Source organism: Eimeria tenella, genomic scaffold (assembly GCF_000499545.2).
Source record: "Eimeria tenella Houghton genomic scaffold, Eth_scaff275, whole genome shotgun sequence".
NCBI lineage: Eukaryota > Apicomplexa > Conoidasida > Eucoccidiorida > Eimeriidae > Eimeria > Eimeria tenella.
Window position 1 is genome coordinate 1 of NW_013544235.1, and position 11,936 is coordinate 11,936.

The 11,936-nt window shown below is 38.7% G+C and overlaps 3 protein-coding genes across 3 annotated transcripts; 1 reads left to right on the plus strand and 2 right to left on the minus strand.

Annotated features, from left to right (window-relative positions):
• Positions 1 to 865: 865 nt before the first annotated feature.
• Positions 866 to 5,653, plus strand: ETH_00005975 (uncharacterized protein; the record flags this gene model as incomplete). Its single annotated transcript, XM_013379397.1, has 4 exons — positions 866 to 943; positions 2,006 to 2,164; positions 4,073 to 4,227; positions 5,146 to 5,653. 4 exons carry the CDS (start codon positions 866 to 868, stop codon positions 5,651 to 5,653), a joined length of 900 nt encoding a protein of 299 aa, XP_013234851.1.
• Positions 5,654 to 6,859: 1,206 nt separating this feature from the next.
• ETH_00005980 (uncharacterized protein) lies at positions 6,860 to 8,546 on the minus strand (the record flags this gene model as incomplete). The annotated part of the gene is made up of 3 exons (XM_013379398.1): positions 6,860 to 7,004; positions 7,116 to 7,267; positions 8,514 to 8,546. 3 exons carry the CDS (start codon positions 8,544 to 8,546, stop codon positions 6,860 to 6,862), a joined length of 330 nt encoding a protein of 109 aa, XP_013234852.1.
• Positions 8,547 to 10,096: 1,550 nt separating this feature from the next.
• Positions 10,097 to 11,183, minus strand: ETH_00005985 (uncharacterized protein; the record flags this gene model as incomplete). Its single annotated transcript, XM_013379399.1, has 4 exons — positions 10,097 to 10,184; positions 10,400 to 10,512; positions 10,701 to 10,804; positions 11,013 to 11,183. Coding segments are annotated over 4 exons (476 nt in total), but the record flags the coding sequence as incomplete, so codon positions are not given.
• Between the last annotated feature and the right edge of the window lie 753 nt (positions 11,184 to 11,936).

Here is an 11,936-nt window from a genome sequence, read left to right on the forward strand (position 1 = left end):
CAGAGCAGTCCTCGAAAACTACCACTCTTGCCTCACCTTCAAAACCCTCGAAAAACCCGACTGCGACATCTTCGCTGCACTCCGCACGCGGGTCCAAACCCTAAACCCTAAACCCTAAACCCTAAACCCTGATTTTGACCTTCACAACCACAGAGCAGTCCTCGAAAACTACCACTCTTGCCTCACCTTCAAAACCCTCGAAAAACCCGACTGCGACATCTTCGCTGCACTCCGCACGCGGGTCCAAACCCTAAACCCTAAACCCTAAACCCTAAACCCTGATTTTGACCTTCACAACCACAGAGCAGTCCTCGAAAACTACCACTCTTGCCTCACCTTCAAAACCCTCGAAAAACCCGACTGCGACATCTTCGCTGCACTCCGCACGCGGGTCCAAACCCTAAACCCTAAACCCTAAACCCTAAACCCTGATTTTGACCTTCACAACCACAGAGCAGTCCTCGAAAACTACCACTCTTGCCTCACCTTCAAAACCCTCGAAAAACCCGACTGCGACATCTTCGCTGCACTCCGCACGCGGGTCCAAACCCTAAACCCTAAACCCTAAACCCTAATTTTGACCTTCACAACCACAGAGCAGTCCTCCGAAATTACCACTCTTGTCCCACCTCCAGAGTTTCTCCTAAAGGCTAAACCCTAGCTTTGAAACCCTAAACCCTAAACCCTAAAAGGGGTTTGAATCGTTTTTTGTTTCTTTTCTTCGCGTCACCTCTTCCCGTTCATTTCTTTTTGTGTTTTCCAAGATTTATTGATTTATTGATTTATTTTTATTCATTCATTTATTTATTTATTTATTTATTTATTTATTTTGTTTATTTATATTTAATTATTTTAGGAGTACCTGATGGTGCGGACTCAAATAATAGAATTGATTTTGGCGACGGACATGAAGGGCCACTTCGAGACTGTCTCCAGATTCAGAGTAATTTATTTTTCAGTTTATTTTATTTATTTTATTCATTTTATTTTATTTATTTTATTTTATTCTTATTGATGTATTTTAATTTAATTGAATTTGATGTATTCTAATCTGTTTCATTTGTTCGGTTTTTTATTTGATTTAATTTAATTTGTTCTAATTTGTTTTGTTTGCTTATTTAGTTGGTTAATTTTAGTTATTTAGCTGTCTTTTATTCCTTCAATTTAATTTGATCTTCTTTGTTTCAGTTTAATTTGATTTAATTATTTTTTTGGTTTCATGTATTCGTTTTATATACCTTAATTATTTTATGTTATTATGCTTTAATGTATTTACTTATTTATTTATTTTCATTTTAATTTAATTTGATTTGGCTTACTCGTTTATTTTTCCCTCAATTTGTTTAATAAGGTCTATTTATTTTAATTTTTTTATTTTATTCTGATTCAGTTTGTTCATCTTATTTATTATTTCTTGAATTTTTATTTTCAGTTTTTCATTTATTTCAATTTTCAATTTTAGATTTATTTTTCCCATCTCCCTCTCTGTCTTTTCTAATTTTTGGAAAAAAGCTTTTTAATATTAAAAGTATTTTTAATTACTTTTTGAATCCTTAAACACCATTTAATGGGTTTTAACTCATTTTAATTCATTTTAATCTATTTGAAATCATTTTAATCTATTTTAATTCATTTGAGTTCATATTAATTCTTTTTATTTCGTTTTATCTCATTTTAATTCATTTTATTTTGTTTCAAAAGTTTAATTTAGTTTGTTTTATTTGTCGTCTCAGGTGCGTCGGAGCGCGTTGGACTTTTTTGAAGACTTTTAATATTTGAATTTTTTTTTGGTTTCATTTTAATTCATTTTGACTTATTTTAGCTTATTTTAATTCATTTTAATTCGTTTTAATTTATTTTAATTCATTCTACTTCATTTCAATTCGTTTGAATTCATTTCATTTGGTTTTAGATCCACTTTAATTCATTCAACTTCACTTAAATTGATTTTAACTCATTTAACTTCTTTTATTTAATCCAAACTGCTGAATTAAATGCCCTTCAGGTGCGTCGAAGCGCGTCGGACTTTGATTTATTTTTGGAAGAAGACTTTTGGTTTTTTATGAAAATCTTCATCAAAGCTGCAGACATTTCCCACTGCGGAGTTGAGTGGAAACAGCACTTCTCCTGGTGCCAGCGGGTCCTCTGCGAGTTCTACGATCAGGTACTACTTTTGCCTGCATTTGGGGCGTTATTTGCATGCATTTGGGGCTTTACTTGCATGCGTTTGGGGCTTTATTTGCATGCATTTGGGGCTTTGGTGCATGCACCAGTGGGTCCTTTGTGAGCTCTAGGATCAGGTACAACATTTTGGGGCTTTTGCATGCATTTGGGGCTTTATTTGCATGCATGTGGGGCCTTTTCGCATGCAGCTGGGGCCCATCTTGCATGCAATTCGGGCTTTGTTGCATGCGGATGGGGCTTTGTTGAAAAAGATAACTTTATTGCATGCGACTTGGGGCTTTTATGCATGCGATTGGATGCGTCTTCGGGGCTGTAACGCATGCGTTTAACTCCATGCGTTTCAGATGCATGCATGCATGCATGCATGCGGTTAAAAGCGCACGTTTCAAATGCATGCGTGCATGCATTTTGCGGGCCAAAATGCATGCGTTTGGCGGGCCAAAATGCATGCGCTTTCTAGGCTAAAATGCATGTGTTTTGGGGCTAGATTTTTCTCTTTGACTTTTATTTTTCTTGCTGTCTTCTAACCCCTCTAAATTCTGCTGAACTCATTTTTTTGGTCCTTTTGTTTTTAATATAATTGGTTTTTAAAAATAATTCTTTTAAATAAAAATGTTTTCAAATAACTAATTTGGTCGTTGGGAGTTAAAACTGGTACTTTTTGATTTTCGGTTCTTTTCAGATTTAATTTCAAAAAATTAAAAATGCCATTTTTGGGATTTTTAAATTTAAGTTTTTGCTTTTGCATGCAGTTCGCTTCTATTTATGTTTATTATTTTTTTTAATTTATTTATTTTGTTTGAATTCATTTTATTTTACTTTTATTCCCTTTGTTTTTAATTTTGTTCTTTTTTAAATCAATCCGGGAAAAAAATGCATTTGGAAGTGTTTAATTGCTGCATGCAAAAATCTGACAAAGTCTTTCTCATTTTGTTGATTTAAATTGAATAAAATAAATAATTTTAATTCGTTAGTTAGGTAATTTCCATTAATTACTTGAATAATTATAAATTGATAAAATGATTAATCGACAAAAGGAATTAAATAAAATTGTTAAAAGATAATATCTGCTTTTAAATCATAAATAAAAATAAATACAAATTTGTGCAAAGGTAAATAATGAAAGTAAATAGAGTAAAAAACGATATACATCCTGAAATTTCACTGAGTGCCAGCAATCTTCATTTATTTTCTAATTTATTTATTCATTTAATTTTTTGCCAATTATTATTTTTTGTTTAATATTTATTTATGCACTATTCTTGTTTTACACAAATCCTTTGCCGCTCCTGCTTTTGCATTTGGAGAAATTTTGCGAAACCCTAAATTAGGGTTTAGGGTTTAGGGTTTACGGGCCGGGCCTTGTGGTGCGGAATGCTCTTTGCGTGTCTAGCATTTAGGGTTTGTGACTTGTTCAGTATTGTGTAGGGTTTATACTTGTTGAGGGTTTCTTAAGTGTGTGGGGTTTTGGAGTTTTGGTGATGGGGCCCGAACTCAAAGTTCAAAATTAAGGCTTTAGAGTTTAGGGTTTAGGGTTTAGGGCAAATGGTTTGGGGTTTTCGGGTTTAGGGTTTAGGGTTCCTGGTCAAGGATTACGAGTTTCGGGCCAAGGGTTTAGCGTCTAGGGTTCTTGGGAAAGGGTTTTTTTGTGTGGAGGGGTTAGGGTTTTGCGTGAAGGCTTCAGGGTTTAGAGTTTAGGGTTTAGGGTTTAGGGTTCCTGGCAAGGGTTTAGGGTTCCTGGTAAGGGTTTAGGGTTCATGGTTACGGGTGTAGGGCTCTTGGTCAAGGGTTCCTGGCCAGTGGTTTAGAGTTCGTGGTTAAGCGTATAGGGTTTAGGAGGGTTTAGGGTTCAGGGTTTAGGGTTTAGGGTTTAGGGTTTGCGTGTTAGGGAGACGAGGAGCGTTTGCGTTCTTTGCCGATATCTCCTTTATGCGATCGGGAGAAACATTTGGATGCAGCAAAAAGTCAATTAGGGTTTATAAACTTTGTCTCTAAACCCTTATTTGATGAGCTCGCTGCAGTGGATCTCGCGGGACTAATTGAGTAGGAATAAATAAACAAATAAGTAAAATAAATAAACAAATAAATTTATTTGTTTGTTTGTTTGCATTTATTTGGTTCTTTTTTCGTTTTTTGGTGTTTATATTTATTTATTTATCGCCAATTTAGTGAATTAGGGTTTATAAGCGTTGTCACTAAACCCTTATTTAGCGAGTTTGCGGGTCTAATCAATTCGCTTTGTTTAATTTTTAATTAATTTTTATTTTTTTGTTTCTTAGTTGTTTATTCATATGTCACTAATTTGGTTAATTGGGGTTTATTTGATAAGATATTCCCATCCTTATATATTAAATAGATAAATAATTAATTAAATAAAAATGAACAATAGATAAATAAGTAGACAAACAAATAAGAATAAATGAATAAACAAAAATAAAAAATAAATAAAAATAAGAGTAAATAAATAAATATAAATAAAGAGTAAATAAGCAAATAGGAACAGTGCGAGAAAGTGGAAAGGAGGAAAAAATGCATTTTAGAATAAATGAAATAAGCAAAAAATAATTTAATTCTTTACATGTGAAAAGGAATAAAATAAAAATAAAAATCAAATCAAATCAAATGAAATTGAATTCAATTAATTTAAATCAAAATTAAATCAAATTGTTTTTTTGTTTTCGGAAAAGAAACATTCAAAGCAAATTACGTTGAATAAAGTTACGTAAAATGATATCAAATGAAATTAAATAAAATAAAATAAAATCAAATTTATTTTATTTTATTTTGTTTTCCGAAAAGAAATAATGACAGACATTCAAAAGCAGTTAAACTGAATGAAATCAAACGGAATGAAATCGGATGAAATGAAATTAAATTGAATTAAATCAATTTAATTTAATTTAACTTAGTTTAATTTAATTTAATTTAATTTAATTTAAATTATTTTTATTTTGTTTTCAGAAAAGAAATAATGACAAACATTCAAAGCAATGCAGCAAAGTGGGAGGCTTTGAGCACTTCGGGTGTATCGATCCCGTTTTACCTGCAGCAGTTCAGCAGCAGCAGCAGCAGCAGCAGCGGGCTGTCGCCGCTGGCTGCTGCTGCGCTTGCTGCTGCTGCTACCAGCTGCCAGGCCACTGCTGCTGCTGCTGCTGGCTCCAAAGTGGACACAATTAATAAAAAAATAATTCAAAAACAATCTGAAGGAGCAACAGTTACAAAAATAGATTTGAGGCCTCTTTTTGCGCATGCAGAGCAGGGCCGCCAGCGCCACAGCAGCAGCAGCCACCAGGCTGCTGCTGCTGCTGCTGCTGCTGCTCCGTCCCCTGCTGCTGCTCCGGCTGCCGCGCCCGCTGCTGCGCAGGCGCCCTCTCCAGCAGCAGCAGCAGCTCCTCAAGGCAGCAGCAGCAGCAGCAGCAGCAACAGAACTCAGGGCGTTCCGAGGCCCCCTTTACCTGGGAGCACTTAAGCCTGTTCAGGCCAGTGTCGCTGCTGCTGCTGCTGCTTCCTGCTGCTGCTGCTGCTGCTGTTCTTTCTTGCTGCTGCTGCTGCTTGTTGCTGCTGCTTCTGCTGCTGTTCTGCGACGTCCCGTGGAGACAGAACCACAGCTGCAGCTGCTGCAGCTGCTGCAGCTGCTGCTGCAGCTCTTATCTGAAGGGCCATAGTAGATGGAACAGCAGCAGCAGCAACAGTAGCAGCAGCAACGGCAACAGCACTAGTAGCAGCAGCAGCAGCAAGAGCCACGGCAGCAGCGACAACAGAGGCAAATCTAGAGCAGCATTAGCAGCACAAGTAAGCGCAGCAGCACCAGCAGCAGCAGCAATTCTGCAGCAGCAACCGCAGCAGCAGCAGCAGAAGCAAATAGTGGCAGTCGCCCTGTCTGTCAATACTTTTACAATTAATAACCAAGTGTGCTGCAGCAGCAGCTGCAGCAAATAAACATTTATTTTGAAATTATAAATAAATAGTTCCGTGGGATTAAAAAATCACAGGTGGCTAGCTAGCCACAGCTAGCTGACCAATCACATCTAGCTAGCCAATCACAGCTAGCTAGCCAGTCACAGGTGGCTAGCTAGCCCCGTAGCTAGCTAGCTAGCTAGCTAGCTGGCTTTCTAGCTAGCTCCGTAGCTGGCTAGCTGCTTGTCTAGCACCCAGCCAGCTAGCCAGCTAGCTAGCTGGCTGCCCAGCTGTAAAGCCAGCTAGCCAGATAGCTGTCTCTTTGGACAGCTGGCTAGCCAGCCAGATAGCCAGCTAGCTAGCCAGCCAGATAGCAAGCCAGCTAGTCCACTAGCTAGCTGCCTGACTATGTAGCTAGCCAGCTACCCAGCCAGCCAACCAGCTAGCCACCCGGCTAGCTAGCCACCCAGCTATCCACCGAGCTAGCTAGCCGCCTAGCTACTAGCTAGCTAGCCAGCTGGCTCCTAGCTAGCTAGCTAGCTAGCTAGCTAGCCACCCAGCTAGCTAGCCACCTAACTACTAGCTAGCTAGCCAGCTGGCTCCTAGCTAGCTAGCCAAGGCAAGGGGGCTGAGGGGGTGTTTGCTGTTGGTGGAAGAGGCGGGAGAGGCCCAGGCTTGGGGAAGGGTTTTGAGTTCGAAGCGATCCGGCAAAAAAGGGTTTTGTTTCATTTTGAAAAGATCGAAAAAAAGGTACTTTTGAAGTTGCTGCCACTCCTCCTCAGTGGCGTACTGCTGCTGCTGCTGCTGCTGCTGCTGCTGCTGCTGCAGCTTTGCCTTCAGCTTGTTCTTTGTCTTGGCGCAAAAACGAAAAAGAAAGTTCGAAGGCACGTGCCGGTACAAACAAGTCAGTTTGTAAATTGTTCCTGAATTAAATAAAAAGCAAATAATTAAACTAGTTAAATTAATTAATTAAATTAAATTGATTCAATTTAATTAAATTAATTAAATTAATTAAATATAATCAATTAACTTGCCTGGCTTGAGGTTCTTGACTGTGACTTTCGTGGGCGATGCTGCAGCAGCAAAAAAGTTCACGGTCAGTTTGCTGCTGCTGCTGCTGCTGCTGCTGCTGCTGTCCTCCAGCAGCAGCTGCGCGCAGCAGCTGATGTTGACTCGCAGTGTTACGCTGCAGCAGCAGCAAACAAATGAAATTTTAACTTTTAATTATTTCAGATTAAATTAAAATAAAATTAAAACTATTTAATTCAATTAATCCAAATTTTAAAGCTTCAAATTTCATTTTCAATTATTAAGTCATTTAGTTCTATTTTCATATCTGCTAGCCACAAAAAGTAAAAAATAAATAATAGATAAATAAATAAATAGAGAAAATAAATAAATAGATAAATAGATAAATGAATAAATACATAAAATATAAATATGCAAATATATAAATAAACAAGTAGTTAAGTACAGAAGTATCTAAATACACATAAATAGAAATAAATAAAATAAATATGTTAATATATAGATATACAAATATGTAAATATATAATAAATATAAGTACATGCAAATATATAAATATGCTAATATATAAATATGCAACGTTGCAAATATATAAGTATTTAGAATAGGTAAATAAATATATAAACATACACACATTACAAATATATAAATATATAAATATATATTTATATTTAGAATAGGTAAATAAATATATAAACATATACACATTACAAATATATAAATATATAAATATATATTTATAAATATATAAACATATATTTATAAATATATACATATATAAATATCTAAGTATACCAATATATAAATATATATTTGTAAATACATAAGTGTATAAATATATAAATATATCAGTATAAATATATAAATATATATATATAAATATATAAACCTATAAATATTTAAATATATAAATATGAAGAAATAAAAAGAAAAAAATCACTCTTGGTGAATTCCCCAAAAAGACTAATATTTGCTTTATTTGTATATCTTTGGATTAAATTTAGTTATTTAAATTTATTTATTTAAATATGCTTATTTATTTATTTATTTATTTATTAATTATTTATCTATTTTTTTATTTTTATTTATTTAATTTATTCTTATTTATTTATTTTCCTCACTCTGCAGTAAATCGATTTTTAATTTCTATAAAAGGCGCCGCTGTCAGCCAAACTGCATCTGCAGGAGTTTTCTGCAAAACAAAAATAAATAAATAAATAAATAAATAAATAAATAAATAAATAAATAAATAAATAAATAGGTAAATAAATAAATAAATGAATAAATAAATAAATACGTTATTTAGTTAGATAATCGGTTTTTCAATCAATTAACTGTTTATTTATATTTATTTATTTATTTATTTATTTGTTTGTTTGTTTATTTATTTATTTATTTGCCTCACTGTTCGCTTGAGGGCCTTCTGGCGTCTGCCCATTGTGGGAAACAGTGAAAAGTAAATGGGCAAATAAAGAAGTAAATAAATAAATAAATAAATAAATAAATAAATAAATGAATAAATAAATAATAAATATAAATAATAAATAGTAAATAATGAAAGCGATAAAGAATCCGCTATAAAAAAGGTAAAAAAAGAACGAAAAAATGAAAAGACGAAATACAGAAAAAGAAGGAACGAAGATTCTTTCTTGATTGAAAAGAGCCAATTGTAGAAATAAATTTATTTGTTTCGAACAACTAAATAATTGAATTTGTTTTTAAATTATTTTCCCGTTTCCAAATTCGAAAAAGGAACAAAAAGCGCTGCTGCTTGCTGCCGCTGCTGCTGCTGCTGCTGCTGCTGCTGTTGGCTTCTGTTTGCCTTCCTTCCGCGGCTAAAAGTCCTTGAAATGGATTTAAATGCCTCATTTAACTTCTTTTGAATTCATTGGGTACAAACAAAACCCCAAAAAGAGAAATTTCCGGGCCGCACTGCTGCTGCTGCTGCTGCTGCTGCTGCTGCTGACCACTGGAGCAGCAGCACTGAAACGCTCAGCTGTAGTGACACCTCAACACCCAAGAAAAAGTGCGCCTTTTTGCTTCTTCAATTCATTTCTTTTTTTATTTTTAAATTAATCCAAAAAAAGACAAAGTCTACGCTTGGAACACAATGCCTACACGCTAGCCGCAGCTGCGCAGCCAGTGTCACCTCGCTGCTGCTGCTGCTGCTGCTGCTGCTGCTGTTGCTGCTGGCGCATTGTTCCTTTTCGTTTAGTTGCTTATTCAGAATCTACACGAAATTAGCTTTTATTTTTTTCGTACTAGCGATTCTTAAAGCCGAAGCCCTAAACCGTAAACCCTAAACCCCAGTTCAGCGGTGCCATGGCGCCAGCGCTCGCAGCTGCCCAGTGGACTTCGCCCAATAAACCCTAAACCCTAAACCCTGAATTTTCACCCAGAAACCCTAAACCCTAGAGTGTAGAGCGACCTAATCAGGGCTTAGGGTTTAGGGTTTGAGGAGCAAACCCCAGCCTACAAGCCCTGCTGCAGGCGCAAGCTACAAACAGTAAACCCTCTAAATATAATCTTCAATAATCCTAAACCCTGGCTACCTTAGGGTTTAGGGTTTAGGGTATAGGTTTTAAAAGCTTTAATTTGAATGGCTCAGCTGCAGACACAGCAAATCCATATCCTAAACTCTCAGCCCTAAACACTAATCCCCAAACCCTAAACCCTAAAATCTAAACCCTAGACCCGAAACCCTAAACGGCTTATTTCCCTTTTGCAAATCCTTTAAAAATCCCTAGACTTTAGCAATCAAAAATAAGCTACTGCTGTAGCTGCTGCAGCATCTGCAGCAGCAGCAGCTGCAGCTGCATTAACAGTTGCAGCAGCAACTGCAGCAAGAGCTGCTGCAGCAGCAGCAGCTGCAGCAAATACAGCAGACGCTACAGCAGCTACAATTTCAGATGTAGCAACGGCTGCATGAGCGGCAGCAGCCGCAAAGAGCTGCAGCAGCAGCTGCAGCAGCAGCAGCAGCAGCAGGGTTTAGCGAGCTGCTAAAGCCTCTCTTAAGGCTCCAAATTTTGTCTCTTCTGCTTCGGACAAGATTTGCTGCAGCAGCTGCACTTCTTTCCTGAGGCCAAAGCACGCAAAAACGCTAAACCCTAAACCCTAAAACCCTAAACCCTAAATCCTAAACCCTAAATCCTAAACCCTAAACCCTAAATACAGAGCCCTAAAATCCAGGCGCCACGTTGAGGCTCGGCCTCGAGCCCTCATCCACAAGCTTAAGACCGTAATCCAGGAGCCCAAACCCTAAACCCTAAACCCTAAACCCTAAACCCTCACCTGGTGAAGCTCTGGGCGTGCTGCTGCAGCAGCGGCTCGAATTTCTGCAGCAAATTATCGCAGCTGAAAGCTGCAGCTGCAAACCCTCGAAACAGCGTCAAGGCGTCGGAGACCTGAAAACCCAAACCCTAAACCCTAAACCCTAAACCCTAAGCCCTAAACCCTACTGCAGAGCTACGTTAAATGAAACCCTAAACCCCGCGAGGTCTTCTGATGGCCCAAGGGTTCGGCAAGCACGCCGCAACGACCCAGGGTTTGGTGTTTAGGGTTTGGATATTAGGGTTTAGGGTTTAGGGTTTACGGGAAAGGGCTCCTTAGCCGCCAAAGCTCTTTCTTCAATTTGTTGAAATAAAAGTGGCAAACGAAGGCCGCAGCCATTAAACGCTAAGACGGCCCTGCCCAGCTCTGCAGCAAACCCTAAACCCTAAACCCTAAACCCTAAACCCTAAACCCTAAGTCCTGAGGCCTCTGTTCTAGCAAGCAAACCCTAAACCTTGTCGTGGCCTCTGAGAGATGCGCTGCTCTAAGCCCTAGCCACTACCAGCGGAATAGGACCCCTCAAGGAAAGGCTAGGGTTTAGGGTTTAGGGTTTGGGGTTTAGGGTTTAGAGGACCTGCTGGGGTTAGAGAGGAAACGGAAGCCCCAACCTTCCGCCATACAAGGCGAGCCAGCAGCTGCAGCTGCAGCTGCTGCTGGTGCTGCTGCTGGTGCTGCTGCAGCTGCTGCTGCTGGTGCTGGTGCTGCTGCACTGTTGCTGCCTCCAGTATCCGCACTACGTGGCTCCCTGCAACGAAACACCCAGCCGTAAACCCTAGACCCTAAACCCTTAACCCTAAACCCTAAATCCTAAATCCTAAACTGCCGACGCGTAGCCGATACCCCAGCCCCTAAAGCCTGCAGGTAAGAGTGCAAACAGCACGCAGGACCCAAGTAGGGTTTAGGGTTTAGGGTTTAGGGTTTACCTGAGAGCTGATGCAGGACCCTGGGAATGCGCTCGTTGAGGTGTACGTACAGCTGGGAATATGCTGCTAGGGTTTTGAGTCTGTTTGACAAAATCGAAAATAAAATAAAAATACTCAAACCCTCATTTAGGGTTTGGTTTCCAAGAGCTGCTGCTCTTGCTGCTGCGACGGCTGCTGCAGCGGGAGCCGCGTCCCCTGTTGCTGCTGCTGCTGCTGCTAGTGCTGCCTTCCGCTGCTGCTGTTGCTGCTGCTGCAGCTGCTGCTGCTGCTGCTGCTGCTGCAGACGACGCTGGGCCCCAGGGCGTTTAGGGGAGGACTTTAAACCTCCGAATGCCGAAGCCAGTGCCACGAAAAACCCTAAAACGCAAATCCTAAACCCTAAACCCTAAACCCTAGACCCTAAATCCTCTGTAATGAGCCACTTTGTCTGGGGGCTTGGAGAGAAGGCGTGCATCGCCCCAGCTGCGTCAACGCCTTAAAGCCCAAACTCTAAACCCTTACCTTAAACCCTAAACCCCAAACCCTAAACCCCAAACCCTAAACCCTAGCTTGCCTGTGTCCCTGTTGTGGGCCTG